The 12,422-nt window shown below is 46.5% G+C and overlaps 1 protein-coding gene and 1 long non-coding RNA gene across 2 annotated transcripts; one reads left to right on the top strand and one right to left on the bottom strand.

The window, feature by feature from the left end:
• Positions 1-676: 676 nt before the first annotated feature.
• On the bottom strand, positions 677-3,937 carry VAMP8 (vesicle associated membrane protein 8). Its single transcript, XM_005891673.3, has 3 exons — positions 3,789-3,937; positions 2,365-2,520; positions 677-1,119 (listed from the first exon to the last, which is right to left on the bottom strand). Exons 1-3 carry the CDS (start codon positions 3,789-3,791, stop codon positions 976-978), a joined length of 303 nt encoding a protein of 100 aa, XP_005891735.2. The 5' UTR covers positions 3,792-3,937; the 3' UTR covers positions 677-975.
• LOC138989892 (uncharacterized) lies at positions 3,841-10,856 on the top strand. Its single transcript, XR_011466050.1, has 2 exons — positions 3,841-3,950; positions 9,047-10,856. It is a non-coding gene; the product is annotated as an uncharacterized lncRNA (long non-coding RNA).
• The last annotated feature ends 1,566 nt before the right edge of the window (positions 10,857-12,422 follow it).

Below are 12,422 nucleotides of genomic sequence, written 5' to 3'. Positions count from 1 at the left end.
CATGTCTCAGCTAACATTTCCAGCAAAAAGTAATTTTAAAAAATAAGGGGCTTCCCGGGTGGCTTGGTGGTAAAGAATCCACCTGCTAATGCTGGAGACACGGGCTCAATCCCTGATCCAGGAAGATCCCACATGCCACAGAACAACTAAGCTTGTGTGTCACAACTATCGAGCCTGTGCTCTAGAGCCCAGGAGCGGCAACTACTGAAACCCAAAGGCCCTAGAGCCCATGCTCCGCAACAAGAGAAGCCACTGCAATGAGAAACCCACACACCGCAACTATAGCATAGCCCTTGCTTGCCACAACTAGAGAAAAGCCCACTCAGCAATGAAGACCCAGCACAGCCAAAAATTAAAAAAAAAAAGAAAAAGAATGAAAGACAATGGCAAGATGCAGAGAGGACACTTAGGAGTTTTATATACCACCCTAAAATGCTGGGAAGGCCTTGAATTTTCCATACTCCAAGAGTTCCAGAAAATTCCTGCTCTTGAGACCCATGATGGAATGAGGGGCGATAAAAAACAGAGTTTCCATCTTTCTTCTCCAATCCTATGCTCTCTACCCCTCCAACAGCTTGGGCCTCCAATGGGAGAGTTCTGCCAGAAAGTGTCCTGGGGAGAAATGAAATAGAAGGGCCAAAGGCACAGTGGAAAGGGAGAAAGGACCTCACACGCATAGGGATACCGAAAGGTCTTTATTGCCCACTGGCCACCCTCAGTTCCATCAGTTTTCCAGCCATGTGCTAGGCCCTCTGGGTCTCTCCAACCAACTCTGAGGACCCCTGAAATGCAGCCACAGTCCAGCTCTTTCTTTCTGGGGACCAAGGTGTTCCCTGGGGCAGACAGGGGGCTTCAGAGTGCGGGGTGGCAGGACCGAGCAGCATTCCACGTGAAGAAGGACAGGAGAGAGGGTCCCCCTTGGCATGCACCAGGGAAGATGGCGGCCGAGGAGGAGGGCAGGGAGGGAGGGGTTCCCTAAGTTGGGATGGCGCCAGTGGCAAAAAGCACGATGAAGAGGATGATGATAAAAACAATCACACAGATGAGGACAATCATCTTCACGTTCTTCCACCAGAACTTCCGAGCCACCTTCTGTGACGTCGTCTTGAAGTGCTCTGACTGTTGGGGATAAGGCAGACAGAGACCCACATGCCGTCCATCTAAATATTGAAGTGCTAAGTGGAGGTAACAGATTGCTAAGTAAGACAGCTTATGTCCTCCTATCTTGACAAATGTACCTTCAGAACCATCTGGTGGGCCAAGTTCAAATTTAGAATTCGTGGTCCCCTGCCTTCCCCCTTCTTTTCTCACCCCTGCCCTGCCCTCCACACTGGGCTTTTGACACATGCTTCTACCCAGGCTTGTGACAAGGGCACCACAACCTGCCCTTAGGAGGGCAGACAATCGGGCTGAGGGGGTGCAGGCTCCAGGGGGACATATCTTCCTGGTTCTATGGCTTCTGGCCCCATGAGGACTGCTGAAGCCAGAGGAAGGGGTCAAGGCAGTACAGGGGCTGGAGTTAAGGGTAAGTGTCCTTCCTTCTCCCAGCATGAGTTGCAAAAATTGTTTTCTTGGGCCCTGCTCGCCAGATCAGGCTGAGGACAGAAACATTAAGTCTCCAGAAGTTAAATGAGCAATACTCAAGATTACACGCAGGACTCCAAAAGCCATGTCAGTCTCTCCCTGTGGACATGGAATCTTAGGCTCCAGCTGTCTGCTGAACTTTAGAGTCACTCCTTCCCTGAGCAGCTGGCTTTGGCCTCTAGCTGGAGAGACAGGAGACTATCTAGCCAGATGTGTAGGAGATATTATTCTAGCCTTCAGCTAGCAGAAGAGCCTGGGATTAAAGATTTTTACTGCTCTTCCCAGCTTCTTTTTAAAGCCGGCTCAGCAAGACTCTAACAGTTTTTCACCGCCTGCCTAAAAACCTTGGGGAAGGCCAACGGCCCTAAGAGGATGTTCTGGGGCCAATATTTTTGCCCTGGGATGGCCAGATCCAAATGAGAGTCAAGGGCAGCCTTCAAAAGGAAAGTCAGTTTCATAGGAGAGAAACCTAAGAAAGCACAGGCAGACTGAGCCATCCGTCTCAGAAAATGCCTCCATGGATCCACCCCCGCACCCCCAAATCTGTCATTAAACCCAATTCCAATCAGTGGAGTACAGCAGTATCAGAAGTGGGGCCTCAGCTCACGTCAATTCCCAGCACACATGAAAAGACAGACTTCCCTCCTTCACTCTGCCACCATGATCACCACACCCCCAGTAATCTTCCTTCCCCCTTTTCCTCTCATCCCCTGGGAGTGAGTGCGGGGTGGGGGGGGGGGCTCCCCGGGGGGTAGGGTGAGGGGCTCCCTGTCATCTCACTGTGGCTTCCAGATCCTCTGTCTTGTTGCGAAGGTGGTCCAGGTTCTCTCCCCGGGCCAGGATCCGCTCCACATTCTGAGTCATGATATTCTTGACCCCTTCCACTTCATCCCTGAGGTTCCGCACACGGTCATCTCCTCCTCCACCACTGGCCTCCTGGGCAGCCACACAAAGGGTTAATTAGGCCAAGAGTTGGAGGGACTGAGATCCAGACTCAGAGGCCAGAGGAGGGGGAGGCCTGAGGTGGACTTTAGCTTTTTGCAATGCTTGAACTGTTTGCAAAGAAAATGTTTTTCTGTAGAACTCGGGTAATCAAAACCAAATGCCTTTATAAGCCCCAGATGGTGAGAGCCATCCATGTTAGGAGACAGACAGGACCCAACTTCTTTGTGGATTCTCAGGGCCCTTGACAGAACAAGAAGCAACCACCAAACCCCTCTCCACTGCTTCCTTGTTCCTCAGAGAGGGTAAGAGGAGACAGCTGAGCCAGTACTTCCCAATGCACAGCTCCACCTCTATGTAAGAAATTCCCAGGTCCCACAGGTCCTCATTAAAAATGCCTGTGCTGGGCACGGACCACCCTCACCAAGCCCACCCTCTTTCTCAGACAGTGGCTGGAGAACTGCTCCAGCCTCCTGGGCAGCCTGATAGCTGTGGCAACCAGGCTCCAAGTCCCTCACAAGGCCCCAGGAGAGAGAACAGTTGGGCCACAAACTTCTGCTTTCCCCACCACTTGGCACCACGCGCAAGCACCAGGCCATGGCCTGCTCAGGCAAGTATAAAAAAAAACAGACAGCCTTGGCGTTGGGGGAAATGGAGGGCAAGTCCTCCCAGGCTGTAGCCTCGTCCCCAGGCTTCATGATAAGGTTTTTGAACAGGGAGGGGAAAACACTGTTAAGCTCCTCCCTCCCTGACCCACTCGACTTCCAGAAACAGATCAGGGGTGGGGGTCGAAACTGTCGCAGAGAACCAATTTCTGAGTCTTTTACAAACCCTCAGCTCTCTTCCCCCGGGGTGGTAGATTCCTTGGACTCAGTAGAGAGACAAATTCTTTGGGTTTCTGTACAGGGATAAAGTGAGAAGTAGAGGGGGATTCCAGCCGATAGGCTGGGCTCTGCCTTCGGAACCGCACAGGCACAGCCCAGGAATGTCACAAAACCCGCCGGCCGGCAGCGGCTGGAGAAGGAGATGAATTAGGTTCCAGCCACCCGAAGCACCAAAGCCCACTCCAGATCAGCTCAGGGGTCAGGAGAGGGAGGGAGCAGAGAAGGAGCAGGAACACCCACCCAGGCAGCTCAGACCTATTTGCAGCCAAGCTGTCAAAGAAGAAACTTCTCTGGCAGCCGCTGGCCCAGCCCTTCGACTTTGCCAACCAACTTTCCTTGGGTAATCCCCGGCCCCTTCTTCGTTTCCAGCTCTCTCACCATGTTTCCAAGCAGCTCGGGCCTGCCGGCAGCTGAACTCGTTGACTACTCGGTTTCCTCCCAGGCGGCCGTCGGTTCACTTCCTGCTTGTCCAACTTTCAGCCCGCCCCCGCCAACCTCGCATCCCAGCGGCTCCGGCCACACCTCGCTCAGGTTCTCCAGGTAGGCGGGCACCCTGCGCTGCCCTCCCAGTCTCCTCCGGAGCCGGGGCTTAGGCTTAAAGCGACAGGGTTCCCGGGCACCACATTTCTTCTCACTTAGAAACAAGAAAAGATCAGGCAGCCCTCCTTGGTTTCCGGATGTAAAAAGGCAGCCGTCTCCTTTTTTAAATTTTTTATTATTTTTTGGGGGGCCGCACACGCAGCATACAGGCCCTTAGTTTCCCAACAGGGCTCGAACCCGCGCCCCCTGCAGTAAAGCAAAGAGTCAACCACTGCAGGGCTAGAGAAGTCCCTCACTTTTTTTAAAAAACGTTTTTATAATGTCCTCAGTATCTGATCCCCAATTGTTAAAGAATAAAATCAGCCCTAAGCACTCTGTCAGACCTTGTTCATGTGGAAACAGAACGCAGATATGAACATTGCTTACTGGACAACCCTTGTTCCCAAGTTGTTTTAGTGCAGAAAGCACTAAAACCCCCAAAGTCTGAAATACTGTGATCCTGGGCTCTGGTGTCAGAAGCTGCAGACCCTGAGTGAACCTCTTCATATCTCTGGTCTTTGCAGGTACTGATCCTGACCTCAGAGGGTGGTGGTATGGAGTAAAAGAAAAGCTTACACCATGTACCTAGCACAGCCTGGAACAAAGGGCTGCCCACTGCTCAAATCAGGAAATGCTGGGTCACCAACTCTCCTATTCTAGAGTTCAACCGTCCTGCACCGCCCTTCGGGGGCCACCTTGAGGGTTAGGGAACCCCAACAGAAATGAGCAGATGACTGCCCTATGGACCAGAGAGGGGGCCCAGGGCAAAGGATTTTACCACTGACCTGGCTGCAGGCCAGAGAAAATCCACCCTTCCCAAATGGTGTTTATCAAGACAGAAAAACAATAACAGACCTGTTCAGAAGGAAATAAACATTCCTGTCCCACCCCAGAAGTAACAGTTCCAAGAGGGAAATGGCAGCTTCTCTTGACAAATGCTTCTTTTTTTTTTTGACAAACTTTTTTTAAAGAGCTTAATAAACTTTGGACCTCCATAGCATTTGAAGCGGAGAAGGCAATGGCACCCCACTCCAGTACTCTTGCCTGGAAAACCCCATGGACGGAGGAGCCTGGTGGGCTGTAGTCTATGGGGTCACTAAGAGTCAGACACGACTGAGCGACTTCACTTTTCACTTTTCACTTTCATGCATTGGAGAAGGCAATGGCAACCCGCTCCAGTGTTCTTGCCTGGAGAATCCCAGGGACGGGGGAGCCTGGTGGACTGCCGTCTATGGGGTCGCACAGAGTAGGACACGAGTGAAGCGACTTAGCAGCAGCAGCAGCAGCAGCAGCATTTGAAGATCCTTTATTCTAGCTTCCCAGGTGGTGCTAGTGGTAAGGGACCCATCTGCCAGTGCAGGAGACATAAAGAGATGCAGGTTCCATCGCTGGGTCGGAATATCCCCTGGAGGAGGGCATGGCAACCCATTCTAGTATTCTTGCCTGAAGAATCCCATGGACAGAGGAGCCTGATGGGCTACAGTCCATGATCTGCAAAGAGTCACACACGACTGAAATGACTTAGCATGCACACACCTGAATTTTGATGGATAGTAACAGCCTGCTTTCACCTAAAACGTGGTACCCAACTCCTCATCATTCTTAGAAAGGCAACAATGAAGCCAAGCAGAGGTGGATCAGTATCTTTGATCTATCCTTTCTTTCTTTTTAAAATTATTATTAAATTTTTTGGCTACACTGGATTTTCCTTGGGGCAAGTGGACTTTCTCTAGCTGTGGGATGCGGGGATTTCTCCACTGCAGTGCTCAGGCTTCTCTTGTTGCGGAGCATGGGATCTAGAGTGTGGGGGCTCAGTAGTTACCCCTCGGCATGTGGGATCTTAGTATTTGAACCCAGGATCACACCTGCATCCCCTGAATTGGAAACTAGAAGTCCTAACCACTGGACCACCAGAGAAGTCCCTGTTGATATATATGATCATTGTCCAGTACAGTAGCCACTGACCACAAGCAGCTGTTGAACATGTGAAATGTGGCTCATCCGACTGAGGTGAGATCTAAAACATGCCAGATTTAAAAGACTTATTATGAGAGAGAGACTGTAAATATCGCTTTAGTAATTTTATATATTCATCAATATGTAAAATTGAAATAATATTTTTAATCTTTTTCTTTTTAAAAAAAATTTGTAATTTGCTTTATTTATTTATACTTTTGGCCATGCTGTACCACATGCCAGATCTTAGTTCCTCAATCAGGGATCAAACCCATACCTCCTGAAGTGAAAGCTCAGATTCCTAACCACTGGACCACCAGGGAAGTCCCAAGTGCTTTATTTTTTATTGAATTATAATTGATGTACAATATTATATGTTCAGTTCAGTTGCTCAGTCGTGTCTGACACTTTGGACTCCATGAATTGCAGCATGCCAGGCCTCCCTGTCCATCACCAACTCCCGGAGTTCACTCAAACTCACGTCCATCGAGTTGGTGATGCCATCCAGCCATCTCATCCTCTGACATCCCCTTCTCCTCCTGCCCCGAATCCCTCCCAGCATCAGAGTCTTTTCCAATGAGTCAACTCTTCACATGAGGTGGCTAAAGTACTGGAGTTTCAGCTTTAGTATTATTCCTTCCAAAGAACACCCAGGGCTGATCTCCTTTAGAATGGACTGGCTGGATCTCCTTGCAGTCCAAAGGACTCTCAAGAGTCTTCTCCAACACCACAGTTCAAAAACATCAATTCTTCAGTGCTCAACTTTCTTCACAGTCCAACTCTCACATCCATACATGACCACTGGAAAAACCACAGTCTTGACTAGATGGACCTTTGTTGGCAAAGTAATGTCTCTGCTTTTGAATATGCTATCTAGGTTGGTCATAACTTTCCTTCCAAGGAGTAAGCGTCTTTTAATTTCATGGCTGCAATCACCATCTGCAATGATTTTGGAGCCCAAAAAATAAAGTCTGACACTGTTTCCACTGTTTCCCCATCTATTTGCCATGAAGTTATGGGACCAGATGCCATGATCTTCGTTTTCTGCATGTTGAGCTTTAAGCCAACTTTTTCACTCTCCACTTTCACTTTCATCAAAAGGCTCTTTAGTTCCTCTTCACTTTCTGCCATAAGGGTGGTGTCATCTGCATATCTGAGGTGATTGATATTTCTCCCAGCAATCTTGATTCCAGCTTGTTCTTCTTCCAGCCCAGCGTTTCTCATGATGTACTCTGTATATAAGTTAAATAAACAGGGTGACAATATACAGCCTTGACGTACTCCTTTTCCTATTTGGAACCAGTCTGTTGTTCCATGTCCAGTTCTAACTGTTGCTTCCTGACCTGCATATAGGTTTCTCAAGAGGCAGGTCAGGTGGTCTGGTATTCCCATCTCTTTCAGAATTTTCCACAGTTTATTGTGATCTACACAGTCAAAGGCTTTGGCATAGTCAAGAAAGCAGAAATAGATGTTTTTCTGGAACTCTCTTGCTTTTTCGATGATCCAGCGGATGTTGGCAATTTGATCTCTGGTTCCTCTGCCTTTTCTAAAACCAGCTTGAACTTCTGGAAGTTCACAGTTCACATATTGCTGAAGCCTGGCTTGGAGAATTTTGAGCATTACTTTACTAGCATGTGAGATGAGTGCAACTGTGCAGTAGTTTGAGCATTCTTTGGCATTGCCTTTCTTTGGAGTTGGAATGAAAACTGACCTTTTCCAGTCCTGTGGCCACTGCTGAGTTTTCCAAATTTGCTGGCATGTTGAGTGCAGCACTTTCACAGCATCATCTTTCAGGATTTGAAATAGCTCAACTGGAATTCCATCACAGCCGGGAGCCAGTGTGAAGAACTCCACCCGTAGCAAAAGTCATGAGGAAGGAGGCTCAGCATACACAAAGGCGGGATGGAGCCTCAGAAGTCCCCCTGGATATTCTGGAGCATCCACCCCCAAAACCAGAGTCTGCCTACTTTACTGCTTTGTGCTCTCACCTACACCTCTGACTTTACAGGGGGCTGTCCCTGACCACCATCTCTCTCGTGAATAGGTTCTTCTGGCCACATGTGATTGTTTAGAGCCTCCCAACTGTGAGAGGCATAAGATGTTCTGAACTGTCTAAATACAGATTCCTTTGAGCAGTTAAAAGATTGATTAGAAATTGTATTGGTGAAGGGTTTTTCACTTGTTGGGCCAATGTTTGCTGCTAAGTCTCCATATCCCTTACCTACTGTGTCCCTGGCAGTGTATTGATTAATATAATTGGTGTAAGTAGTAGCTTTAATGTTTGTAACCTTGGACCCTGGAGTTAATTCTTTTTCTTGTTATAGCCCACCACACCTTTGCCCTATAAGAATGCAACTTTATCTAATGCTTTTGGAGGGTGGCGCCTGACTAATCACCTTTAGAGAAAAATAAGTTTTCTGAAGAAAGGGTCTTAAAATGTTAACAGGCCTCCGGGCCAGAAGATGATGTAAATCACCTAAACTTTTACATATGATAAGTTTGCAGGAAGAAAGCCTGCCTTACTGCTGACTCTACCCCTTCCCCCATTATCCTCTATGCATAACTTAAGGTATAAAAACTACTTTGGAAAATAAAGTGCGGGCCTTGTTCACCAAAACTTGGTCTCCCCATGTCGTTCTTTTTCTCACCTTTTGGCTGAATTATTCAGCCTCTTTTCTCCACTAAATTTTTTCACTGATTTATCTTTATTTAACCACTCTTTATATCTTTAATTAACATTTAAATAAGCTGTTGTTTTTTGATCGCCGATGCTGTCTCCCCTTCGAAACCCCTGACTCTACCCGGGCTGGACCCTGGCAAGTGGCACCCGGACAGGCTTTTTGAAGGTAGGTCACATTTGAAAATTAAAAGAAGGGGAGTTTAAGTATAGTTCTCCCCATCAAATCTCGCAACATGCTCTTTTCGTAATAAATATTTTAAATACTGATTCAGCCGGAACTACTGCAATGCTTCGCCATTGGTGCCCGGAGCAATTGAATGCAAAACGATTAGTCAAATGGAAGGACCTCCTCTCAGGACAATGGAAGGGTCCTGACCCATTATTAACTAGCAGTTGAGGATGTGCTTGTATTTTTCCACAGGATGCAGATTCTCCGATTTGGATCCTGGACAGGCTGATTCGCCATGTTGCAGTCCCCCAGACATCCGGTTCCCCCATTGCTTCCATCACAAAAGAGGAGGGGCACTCCTCTGCCCCTGCAGCCGCAGCACAGAACAGCCGCCCGTTGGGAGCCGCAGGCCGGACCAGCCTGGGTGCCGGGGCCCAGCGCACAGTGCTTACAGCCGGTAGCCCCACCAGCATCTCTCTGCGCTGGCTTGGCTGTAGCTGAGCCCCAGGCTGGTTCAGCGAGGGAGCAGGGGCGGTGCCCGCCAGCAGGGGAGGCAAGATAAACATCAAGATCTCCGCGAGACCGACAGGGCTTCTGCAGCACGAACTCCAACCAGAAAATAATTCTACTTATTCTGTTTTGGCTTGTCTACCCTCTCCTTATGTTTTTCTCTTTACCAACGATTCTGGAAAACTTAATGTACATATGACTTTCACTGGTGGACCCAATGTAGTGACTTGTGAACAATGCATGCTCTCATCTTGTTTAAACCCTCAATATAATGTTTGCTCCTTTGTAGTGTTACAACGTCCACCTTATCTTATGATGTAACCACTTATTGATATGTTAATTATGGTCTCGCTGTGTTATAACAACTACAAGATTTAATGTGATCGCGACAGTTTGTGGGCCTACTTATTTTAGGAATATCAGCTTTAATAGCAGCAATTACTTCTGTTACTACAGCAGCAATATCATTGACTCAACAAGTGCATACTGCCCAATATGTTGACACCATGTCTAAAAATGTTTTGCTAACTCTAGCAACACAGGAAGCTATAGATAGAAAGTTGGAGATGAGGGTAGATGCCTTGGAGGAGGCAATAATGCATATTGGGACTGAGTTATAGGCTTTAAAAGTGAAAATGGCTCTGTCATGCCACGCTGATTACCGGTGGATATGCGTGACATCTTTGAAGGATTCTTTGGCAGAACATTCAGAGGCTCGCGACTGAGCTGCATCTGGCTGTTTTAAGAAATAAAAAGGGGGGAGATGCCGGGAGCCAGCATGAGGAACTACACCCGTGGCAAAGGTCATGAAGAAGGCTTGGCATATGCAAAGGTGGGATCGAGCCTCAGGAGTCCCCCTGGAAATTCTGGAGCATCTACCCCCAAAACCAGAGTCTGCCTACTTTACTGCTTTGTGCTCTCACCTACACCTCTGACTTTACAGGGGGCTGTTCCCGACCACCATTTCTCTCCTGAATAGGTTCTTCTGGCCACATGTGATTGTTTAGAGCCTCCCAACTGTGAGAGGCATAAGATGTTCTGAACTGTTTAAATACAGATTCCTTTGAGCAGTTAAAAGATTGATTAGAAATTGTATTGGTGAAGGGTTTTTCACTTGTTGGGCCAATGTTTGCTGCTAAGTCTCCATATCCCTTACCTACTGTGTCCCTGGCAGTGTATTGATTAATATAATTGGTGTAAGTAGTAGCTTTAATGTTTGTAACCTTGGACCCTGGAGTTAATTCTTTTTCTTGTTATAGCCCACCACACCTTTGCCCTATAAGAATGCAACTTTATCTAATGCTTTTGGAGGGTGGCGCCTGACTAATCACCTTTAGAGAAAAATAAGTTTTCTGAAGAAAGGGTCTTAAAATGTTAACAGGCCTCTGGGCCAGAAGATGATGTAAATCACCTAAACCTTTACATATGATAAGTTTGCAGGAAGAAAGCCTGCCTTACTGCTGACTCTACCCCTTCCCCCATTATCCTCTATGCATAACTTAAGGTATAAAAACTACTTTGGAAAATAAAGTGCGGGCCTTGTTCACCAAAACTTGGTCTCCCCATGTCGTTCTTTCTCTCACCTTTTGGCTGAATTATTCAGCCTCTTTTCTCCACTAAATTTTCTCACTGAGCTATCCTTATTTAACCACTCTTTATATCTTTAATTAACATTTAAATAAGCTGTTGTTTCCTGATCGCCGATGCCGTCCCCCGTTCGAAACCCCTGACTCCACTGGGGCTGGACCCCGGCACATCACCTCCCCTAGCTTTGTTCATAGCGATACTTTCTAAGGCCCACTTGACTTCACATTCCAGGATGTCTGGCTCTAGGTGAGTGATCACATCATCGTGATTATCTTGGTCATGAAGATCTTTTTTGTACAGTTCTTCTGTGTATTCTTGCCACCTCTTCTTAATATCTTCTGCTTCTGTTAGGTCCATACCATTTCTGTCCTTTATTGAGCCCATCTTTGCATGAAATGTTCCCTTGGTATCTCTAATTTTCTTGAAGAGATCTCTAGTCTTTCCCATTCTGTTGTTTTCCTCTATTTCTTTGCATTGATCACTGTTACAGGTATACAATATAATGATTCACAATTTTTAACGGTTATACTCTATTTATAGTTATTACAAAATGTTGGCTGTATGCCCTGTGTTGTACAATATATCCTTTTAGCTTATTTTGTACATAGTAGCTTTCCCTTTCACTTTTCACTTTCATGATTGGAGAAGGAAATGGCAACCCACTCCAGTGTTCTTGCCTGGAGAATCCCAGGGACAGGGGAGCCTGGTTGGCTGCCGTCTGTGGGGTCGCACAGAGTCAGACACAACTGAAGTGATTTAGCAGCTTATACCTCTTAATCTCCTGTTCCTAAATTGCTCCTCTCCCCTCTGTCTCCTCACTGCTAACTACTAGTTTGTTCTCTATGAGTCTGCTTCTTCTTTGTTAAATTCAGTAGTTTGTTGTATTAATATTTTTTAGATTCCACATATAAATGATATCATACAGTATTTGTCTTTCTCTGTCTGACTTATTTCACTAAGCATAATACACTTGAGGTCCATTCATGTTGTTTTAAAAGGAAAAATTCCATTCTCTTTTATGGCTGAGTAATATTCCATTGTGTGTGTGTATGTGTGTGTGTGTGTGTGTATATATATATACACACACCACATCTTCTTTATCAATTTATATGTTAATAGACACTTAGGATATATTGAGTTTACTTAAAAAATATTGGTAAAATTAATTTCACCTGTTTATTTTCTCTTTCAATTTGGCTAATAGAAAATGATTAATTACCAATGTGGCTCAAATTCTATTTCTACAGACACACTGATCTATACTTTAACATTTTTGTGACATTGGACAGATTTATGTAACATCTCTAAGCTTCAATTACCTCCATTCTGTGCCTGGTACTTAAAAAACTGTCAGTAAATGGTGGCTTTTGTGATTACTCAGAATTCCAGATGCTAAGTGAATTGGTAGGCAAGGGAGCATGAGAGATGCCAAGAAACAAAGACCAGAGTAGGATGTTTGAGGGGAACAGGAAGAAATGGAAGAGGATTCCCTGGATGGGAATTCCCTGGACATTCCTTGTTGTAAGGAGAG

This window comes from Bos mutus, chromosome 11 (assembly GCF_027580195.1).
Source record: "Bos mutus isolate GX-2022 chromosome 11, NWIPB_WYAK_1.1, whole genome shotgun sequence".
In the NCBI taxonomy this organism is placed as follows: Eukaryota; Metazoa; Chordata; class Mammalia; order Artiodactyla; family Bovidae; genus Bos; species Bos mutus.
This window is presented reverse-complemented; position numbering and strand designations above follow the sequence as displayed.

Bases quoted from the DNA above. Each gene is read 5' to 3' on its own strand.
- VAMP8 (XM_005891673.3), bottom strand. The intron at 1,120-2,364 runs GTGAGATGACAG...TATCCCCAACAG, and splicing joins CAGAGGATCTGGAAGCCACA to TCAGAGCACTTCAAGACGAC.